At 43.0% G+C, this 9,467-nt stretch overlaps 1 protein-coding gene across 1 annotated transcript; it reads left to right on the forward strand.

Moving 5' to 3' along the window:
* The first annotated feature begins 1,678 nt into the window (after nucleotides 1-1,678).
* On the forward strand, nucleotides 1,679-4,523 carry LOC124998630 (potassium voltage-gated channel subfamily F member 1-like). The gene has a single exon (XM_047573058.1). It carries the CDS (start codon nucleotides 1,915-1,917, stop codon nucleotides 3,412-3,414), a length of 1,500 nt encoding a protein of 499 aa, XP_047429014.1. The 5' UTR covers nucleotides 1,679-1,914; the 3' UTR covers nucleotides 3,415-4,523.
* Nucleotides 4,524-9,467: the final 4,944 nt, after the last annotated feature.

The raw sequence follows: 9,467 nt of genomic DNA on the forward strand, positions 1-9,467 counted from the left end.
GAGAGAGGAGGCAGGGCTGAGGCTGAGGAGGGCTGGAGGAGAGAAGAAGGAAAGGAAAGGAAAGGAAAGGAAAGAAAAGGAAGCAACACATGGGGGAGATGTTGAGATGTGACAAGGCTGACTCACTACAGCGGCCCAGTGATAAAATACACGTCTACAACACATATAACCAAGCTTAGTTTTAGAGCAGCACGCAATATTTTATTGAATAGTTGGTCAGGGCTTCATCCTACAGCAAGAAAATGACCCAAAACTTTAGTCCAAGCTATACCTCAGGATAATAATAAAAAACAAAACAAGATGGAAAGCTTGAAAATATGGAGTGGACGGCCCAGTCTCAAGACTTTAACCCCACAGAGCTGGTTTGTGATGAACTGCACAGAAGAGTGATAGCAGAGCACCCTACAAGTGGGAACTTCTGCAGCAAAATTGAGAAGAAAAATATCCGATTTCCATTTTAGAAAGAAAGAGTGTGTTCAGATGTTACATCAGCCAAAGATGGTTACTCTGATGAGTTGAAAGTTTAGAATATATTTTGGGTTATGTATATATATATATATATATATATATATATATATATATATATATATATATATACATATATATATTAACTATTTGGTCTATGGGTTGACCACTAAGCAAACTATATGGTGATTGGGCATGTTTTTGAAATCAGGAGTTGTATGGAGCTCCTCTCACTTCACAGCCCTTGGTGTTTGTTTCAGTCACTCGAGGAAAAGGTTGGAGTCGTCTCCACTGCATTGCAGATTTTACATTTTACACACATTGTTTTCTTTTTGGTTTAAGAAAACAAAAACATAACTTATGCTAGCATAAATTCATTCCTTAATCACTTATTAATCACTTTCTATTCCCACTGGGTTGCACCATGTTTTACAGAGAAGTCAAAGAAGTGAAAGTCTGCATTGTGAAGAAGTTGCCACTAGGTGGAGACAAACATCAAGACATTCTGCCAGGCCAGCCTGTCTGTCAATCAATCAGTCAATCAATCAGTTCAGGCTGCTGCAGAGCTGTGAAGATGAACTCGAATTAAACTCTGAAATGTACATTATGAAAGATAATTCTAATGATAATTATAGAGTCACATGTGACAGTAATGTGACAGTTTTAAGACAAATCCAACAAATTACTTTCGTGCTTGAGAATGTCTAAATCCGTCCTCAGGTGGTTAATTAGCCTAATTTGTGTGATACATTTAACCAACTGTTGGTCTTTCAGCTGCCACATAACACAGCAGAGTGCAGGATTTCCATGTTTGGTACTTCACTATTCATTTCATGTTGCTTAGATTTATGATATGCTGCGCCTGGCTGCACTGCGCTGCATCAAGAAGACAAAAAACACACACAGAACCACCGGAAAAGACACTGAGTCAGCCTTAAAAATAAAAGCGAAAACTGCCCAGATTTTGTTCATTGAGTGTATGAACAGGTTGAAACTGACAGTTAAGTATCTTAATTATAAGACTTAAAGGGGAGATTCACTTTTTAACGCGTAAACAGTAACGATTACGTAGAAAAGCATATTTTTTTGTATTTCCTCTTTTAAATCCTTGTTTTGTGTCTGTTTTATTCTAGTGTATAACCGGAAGTCTTCTTGTTTTGGAATTGGTTTGGTTATGGCTCACTTGACATTACGCGCACTTCAATGTCAACTTTGTCAGAGCGCACAGCACAGGCGCACTGTTCATTGCCAAACACGACTGCATGGAACTGAGAAGACTTCGCGCTGCAGTCACTTCTCAACACACCTATTTGTATTTTCAAGTGAAACGCCGAGTTTAAACGGTTTGGGCGGTTTTACGCGCGACGTCAGCTCCTCAGGTGACTTGAGTTTACTTAAGAAAAACTGTTTTGTGGAAATCTCGATCAGTTGGGCTGTTCCCTCAGCATAATGTGGGGGATCCATAGGACGCGGTATGCGGACTGCAATGGCTCTGAAGCAAGCGAAGAGACGGAGATTGTGGTGAACATTGGTGGGGTGAAACAGGTGCTGTACGGGGACGTGTTGAATCGCTTCCCGGACACACGACTGGCAGAACTAGTGGACTGCTCGGTCAAGACCTCTGAAGAAATATCTTTATTGTGTGACGATTATGACCCCGAAGCAAGAGAGTTTTATTTTGACAGAGATCCCGACGCATTCAAATGCATTATTGAGTTGTATTATTATGGAGAGATACACATGAAAAGAGGCATCTGCCCAATTTGTTTTATGAAGGAAATGGAGTTCTGGAAAATCGGCTCGGATTTTCTGGATGACTGCTGTAAAAGCCACCTGAGAGAGGTGGAGGATGAACTTGCAGAGATTGCCGAGAAAGTGAGAACCATCCTGGTGGACCGAGAAGGAGATCCGTCTGCAGGAGGCTGGCAGCGCTTCCAGATGTGCCTCTGGAGGTTGATGGAGAAGCCAGAGTCCTCGCTGCCTGCGCACATAATCGCAATAGTGTCTTTTATCTTCATCCTCGTTTCCTCCGTGGTCATGTGCGTGGGGACCATCCCCGAGCTGCAGGTGGAAGACTCAGAGGGTCACCTCACGGAGCACCCAACTCTGGAGGTCATCGAGACAGTGTGCATCGGCTGGTTCACTATTGAATACATCTTGCGTCTGATCTCCTCCCCAAACAAAATAAAATTTGTTCTCGCTTTCATGAACATCATCGACTTCATGGCCATCATGCCCTTCTTCGTGGTGCTGACTCTAACCTCCTTCGGCGCGGGAGTGATGGAGCTGGCTAACGTGCAGCAGGCGGTGCAGGCTTTACGCATAATGCGCATTGCGCGCATTTTCAAGCTGGCCCGCCATTCCTCCGGACTCCAGACACTCACATCTGCCCTGAAGAGCAGCTTCAAAGAGCTCGGTCTGCTCCTCATGTACATGGGCGTGGGGGTGTTCCTTTTCTCTGCCCTGGGCTACACCATGGAACAGAATCACCCTGACACGCTGTTTACCAGCATCCCTCAGTCGTTCTGGTGGGCCGTGATCACCATGACCACCGTGGGGTACGGAGACGTCTACCCCAAGACCACTTTGGGCCGGTGCAACGCCGCCATCAGCTTTTTGTGCGGGGTCATCGCCATCGCCCTCCCTATACACCCCATCATCAACAATTTCGTCCTGTTCTACAACAAGCAACAGGTGCTGGAGACTGCTGCCAAGCACGAGATCGAGCTGATGGCACTGCGCACCGGTGACGACGAGTTGAAGGCTGCACCTGGCGCCCATAAACACGTTTGCAGCCCGGGCGTCTGGGACAACGCCATGCACGCCTGTCACAGCGACACATACATCCCTTTACTGAAGGATCCCAGGGGGGCTGCAGGCATCCAGACACCTAGCATGGATACGAGCTTTGAAAGCACAGCTGAGGCCGCTGAATATTTCATCTCATGAAGATTTTGCATCATTTGAAAAAAAAAGAAAAAAAGGAGAGACCTCACCAAAACGTAAACAAGATCATGATGAATTATTCATTTTTTTTTGCATTGTTCAAACCTAACCTGACAAATCTTGGGTGATGATTAGGCCATGATTTGAGACTGTAAATATCCAGAAATAATAGGACCGCAGTATTGTCTCCAAAGACCCTTAAAGCACTGGAAGTGTGGTGCCTATTAAATGGATGTACTGTATGAGATATTGACTTGATGAGCTGTGTCTTTGCGCAGTGAGTCCCTGTAGGCTAGTGGGGTTCCTTCTGAACAGCCAGTGCACTGATTCCCCCATGTAGGCATCTTACATAACAACCCCCCCATCATCAGTTCTCACACTTACACTGTAGGCAGCACTGTAGCTTATTGTTCTGTAAATACCACAATGGATGTTTTTAATAAGAAACATAGGCAACTTCTTCGCCTGGAGAACGCAGGAATGTAATAAAAGGTGTACAGATATCACAAGAAAAAACACCTCTAGGTACACTAGAGGTGTGGAGGGAAGGACATACAAAAATATCATGAATGCTGTTTACTTCTATTTCTGCCCGTCATCTGTGTGTGGCATCGGTGTGATTTTTGTAACTGACACGACGCGATTGTGATCACTCTTCCACTGCATGGGAACTTTGAAAGCGGCGGCCGTGTCATCGGACTGAAGCCTCTTGTTGAGCTCCCACTGATGACCCCAGGATCTCATGATCCCTGCAGGACATGCTCCTATAACGGGCTTACATTTTGCAGCAGCCGTCACCACTCCCTCCTGGAGGTTCAACGAAATTAACTTGACCATCAAATTGCAGAAGGAGGGATGAAGCGACAGGCAGGAGACTAAAATTACCCATAACAGTTGAGTTATTTAGAGAGTTCAAGTGGAGAACACACCCTGCTGAAAACATAAATAAAGAATAAATGGATTAATTGGTAAGACCTTCTAGACAGCGTGTGTCTTAATGCCTTACCACTCTTATTTTGACGAAAGCATGAAGCCTTTTGACATTCTGTACCATGTTTTAAAATGAACTAATGGGTGCTATATATATATATATAAAGGTTATATTTTCACTGTTTGAAAGGTCTCAACTCCTACACCGTCGGTCTGAGTGACGGGAGACGTGCTGCACAAATCTTTATATAAAAAGAAATTAGTTTGCACAGTCGGGAAGCTAATTAAAATTTGACATATTCAAACCACGTGTCTAAGGTGTCACTGGGTAACCTGAGGGTTGATTTGTATCAGGACTGTGTTCCTTCATGAGGGCTTTTGTGGAATCTTAAGAAATTGGCATATTTTGAAAGTAAGAAAAACACTGCTTGTGCACAGCATGAGTGATGGGTTTCCACTCCCTTAAACAATGAAGGAAAAGATGGAATGACAGCTCGAGAGTGAGCTGGTGTCAAGTTAAATTTGTGGAGATTTAAATGTGTTTTTTTCCCCCCCAACCTTTGCTTTTTTCAAACTGTGGAGTTTAACGGTGTAACTTTAGTGCACTGGATGGTGGTGCAGGGGTAAGCAATGTGACCTCAGGATATGAAGGGGTTGAACCAGCTGGTTTGTGTTTCCTCCCGGTGCTCCGGCTTCCTCCCACAATCCAAAAACATGCATGCAAGGTGAAAGTGGTGATTCTAAATTGACTTAAGGTGTGAATTATCTCTGTATTTGGGAGTCTGATACCCAATGCCAGCAGGGCTAAGCTCAAGCCTAATGCCAACCCTCTCCAAAGTAAGTAATGTAATGCTTTTAGCTAAAAGTAAAACTAAAAAGCCTAACAAACAATTAACTAAATGATTTTATTTTAGATTAACTTTTTAGGCTTCTTGCTCTCACGTTTTACCACAATCATTATTTCCTGTCTTCTTTTAAATAGTTGAGTTGCTCTGGTAGTCTTGTCCACAGGTCTTCAACAGGGCGTCCGCGACCCCTAGGGGCTCAGCGGAGGTAGTGCATGGGGGGTCGCAAAATCTTTGGTAGATTAGACATTTTATATCAATATATATTTATGCCCCCACAAATTTAAATTTCTTTAACATGAATCCAATATATTTTAGTAAATAGATAAATGGAGGCAGAAGACGTTTTCTTTCTGTCAGCGCTTATAAAGGAATCGTCTCAGGGAGCGCCACACTAGCCGAGTCAAGCTAGGCTTCCTGTATACAGTAAGCCCCGCCCCTATCGCTGCTGAGCCAATCACGAGGCCGCATATTACACGATGACTGTGTCAGGTTCCCCGCAATTGGCCGAGAGCCCAGGTAAAATCCCAAACATACACAGACTTTAGTTAGTTTATATTAACGGCAGTTGCCCGGTTACCCTACTGTTGCACATGTTTGAAGTAAAAAAAATAATAATAATAATAATAATAACAATAATAATAATAATATATATGTATATATAGAACACATATAGTAGACAGGGGGACCCTACTTAATCTCTCCATCAGTTTAGGGTCCTTGGTCTGACTCCTGCTCTGGTCTTTCCATGTTCCCTCTGACAGACTGCAAAAGTATTCCCTTGCTGTGAGTCACTGCTGTACACTTCTAGCAGCCAAGACGTATCTGTCACCTTCGCTTCCAGCCTTGTTAAAATACATTTTAATCTACCGATTCTAGACGTAAATGGCAAGTGCGCACTGTGCCACATAATGAAATCAGAATTGACTGGAGAATGCAAATGGCATATTGATATTCCGGTGTGTTAAAAATGACCTGACAGCGAAGCTAAAAGTAGAGCCGCAGCGAGGAGGGCCGACAGATCTTACTGCCGCCTTACCGACAAGTTGTCTGCATCACTCACTGGTGCGAGATGGCAGTCTGTTTGATTAGCAACAGGGCCGCCATTCACTCCAGCTACACCTCTTCAATGATGCCTCCCCGCTGAGCTTCCAAGTCTAAGTTGTGCAGCCGCACAGAAACATCACGGAGGAGGTCAGGGAGGACTCTGCAGGCTGTCCGCCCACACACGTCCGACACAGCACCGCTATCTCTCCTGGCCAGCCGCAGATTCACACATGTCAAAGCCTGGCAGGAAGGCCTTTGTTTTGCGCTGACAGGTGGAGCTGGAATGTCAAAGGCGTGCATTGTGCAACGGAACAATGTTCCTTCGGCAGATGCACATGCAAATACACGCGCTCCCTCACGTTCAAATTTAGACATCCAAGTGCACACAGACACACACACTCACACACACAGGGCTGTACACAAACATCACCCCTCCTCTCCACCGCCTACCTACAAGCGCACACAAATAATTGTACTCGCAAACATACACGCTCCTTCACTCATATACCCACAGTCATGCGTGCTCTACTCCACAGTGACCCGCTGCGATCTGCTGGCTAATCACCAATTTTTTACGCCCACACATTGGCCATCTGTTGCATTCAGTGGGTGTAGCATTTACACAAAAATTTGCTCATTATCCCTTCACCAAAATGGCACCAGTTATTATCCAGCCCTGCTACTTCTTAAATCCCTTGTGGGTGTTTTCTTTCCAGTTGTGGAATCTCGGAGAGAGGATTTACAAGAGACATTTTTCACTTTATGCCTGTCCATTCACAGCGTAATTGTAAAGTCTAAACAGCTTAAAGGGATTAAGGAGTGCAGGAGAGAAATGTGCATAACATAACGTTTCTGATTTGAATTTCAATTACATTAACTTGCTGACGTTTTATTCACATATGCCACAAAGAAGAGAGGTTGTAGAAGAACGATCGACACTATACTCTCTTTAATACTGCTCCTCAGTATTTCATTAACTCATGCATTAAATCATGTAGGATGCTGTAAATAAATTCAGCATGATATTCAGCCTAATGTTAGGTACTTCCACCTGCTTCGCTGCAAATGAACCAGTCATTTATAGCTGCATTTAAAAAGATGAGCATCACCAGAGGAGCTCTGCGGCGTTTCATGTGATGAATGTGATTCCCAAAACTCATGCGTCCCAAACAGCTGACTCTGAGCTCTGATTGTTAGCCAGTGACGCACCGGCTTCGAGTTACGCCCGACACACGGATGCCGACCCCTCGACCTTTGCATTGGAGATTGTCTGCACAAGTCGCCAGTTCTAAAAATAGGTGAATCCCTTTTGGAGTTCTGTGGTACAAACTGGACAGACAAACTGAAGTTCAAGATAAACTAAAGCCAGTCATGTTCCACCTGTATGTCTCAAAACAGAATTTTATTATGTTTTATAATCTCCTCAAAGTTTAAACATCAATGTTAATTATAGCCAAGAATCAAAGGTGTAGACCATGGGTCTTCAACGGGGATTAGCGACCCCTAGGGGGGCACGGAGGTACTGCAGGGGAGTCGCAAAATCTTTGGTTGATTGGACCTTTTTTATACATATATTTTTCATATAATACATTCAAATGTCTTTAACATAAATCCAACATATTTTAGTAAAAAAAGAAAAAAAGAAAGACGTTATCTTTCAGTCAGCACCTTTACAGGAGTTAACTTTGCCAGGTTCCCCCGGAGAGCCTGTTCAGTCCCCACGTGAAAGCCCAGACGCACACACACACATTAGCTAGGTATGTTTATGTTTACGGCAATTGCACGGCCACCCTACTGCTGCACATGTTTCAAGTAAAAAAAAAAAAAAAAAAAAAAAGAATATTAGAGCCGGTGTATCATTTCAATAGTTTAAAACTGAATGCAAAATGCTAATAATAATGTATATTTAGAAATAACACAAGGGCAAGTTTAATTAAAGATCACAATATAGGTCCCTACTTAATTTATTTACTTTTTTTTCTTTCTTAAGATTTGGGGGCCCTTGGCTTGAAAAACATTGAAGACTCCTGCTGTAGACTGACATATCAGACACAACGCTCAAACATCAGAGCTCAAGTGTGTTGGAATACAAGAGAAAACAAAAGAAAGACAGTCTTTCAAACATATCATGGAAAATAACAGCACAAATGGGATACTCTAATGGATTCATATCTTACAGAAAATGGACAAACCCACCCATTTGAATAAGAATACGTGTGCACGTAATTCAGTAGCTTAAAAGCCCACCCCTGTGAGCATTATCTCTGTATGAGAGTTATTTTCAGAAGCAGGAGAGGGGAAAGAGTATCTCCCTGATGTCAGATTTGGAATAAGAGGAGAAAACAGGTTCCAAAAGCGTCATTGTGCGGCAAATTACTTTTTTTCCCTTTCTTTTAAAACAACAACACAAAAAAAAACATGAATGTTTAAAACGCTGCTGCGTAGGTGCACCTTGAAGCACCTTGATTCACGCAGAGAGCTTCATAAAAGTGCATGACAATAATTACACAGATTAAATGTGACCTTCCACGAAATAACACATAATGCCTCAAACGCACTCAACCGGTCTTTCAAAAACGAGCGTCTTTGTCCAGTCTAACCCTTTCCCCGCTTTTATTTTTCTTGCAGATATTATCTTGCAAGGACAATTTATGTCCCCAGAATATAATATGCATTCATCTGGGAAATCAAATAATGAGAGCTGGGTTCGATGTATTGTTTCAGATGAATTATTGAACGTCTTTTCAGCTGATCACGCGCCAGGACCCGTCAAGATGTCTGTGTAAAGCGTTGAACAATGAAATCAATATGGTTGAGCCTCTGCAACGTAAACGCTGACCGGTGGAGATGAAGCACAGCCATTGTGCACCTTGCTGGGGCATTTCCCCCTCTAATAAAAATGAAATTGAAACTGCAAATGCAATACGGAAAAATATGCCTGTGGTGTGATCCCGCATGGTTTTTCTTCTAAGGGGCTAATAGAGATGTGGTGTAATAGAAAGCTTCTCACCCTGCGGAGAGCTGAATGGAGGTTTGCAAACATTAACATTATGCTTGAGGGCACCTGCAAGAGCGAACTGAGTGATAGTTACGGGCGCACTAATACTGAGGCAGGTGTACAGCCCCATTTAAAATAAATCAGCAATTACTCTCCAAATGGATTTTAATAGTATTTATTATAGTTTATTTTAATGAATACAAAGATTTGTGCTGGGAAGCTCCTGAGTGGAAAAT

Source organism: Mugil cephalus, chromosome 21 (assembly GCF_022458985.1).
Source record: "Mugil cephalus isolate CIBA_MC_2020 chromosome 21, CIBA_Mcephalus_1.1, whole genome shotgun sequence".
Lineage (NCBI taxonomy): Eukaryota > Metazoa > Chordata > Actinopteri > Mugiliformes > Mugilidae > Mugil > Mugil cephalus.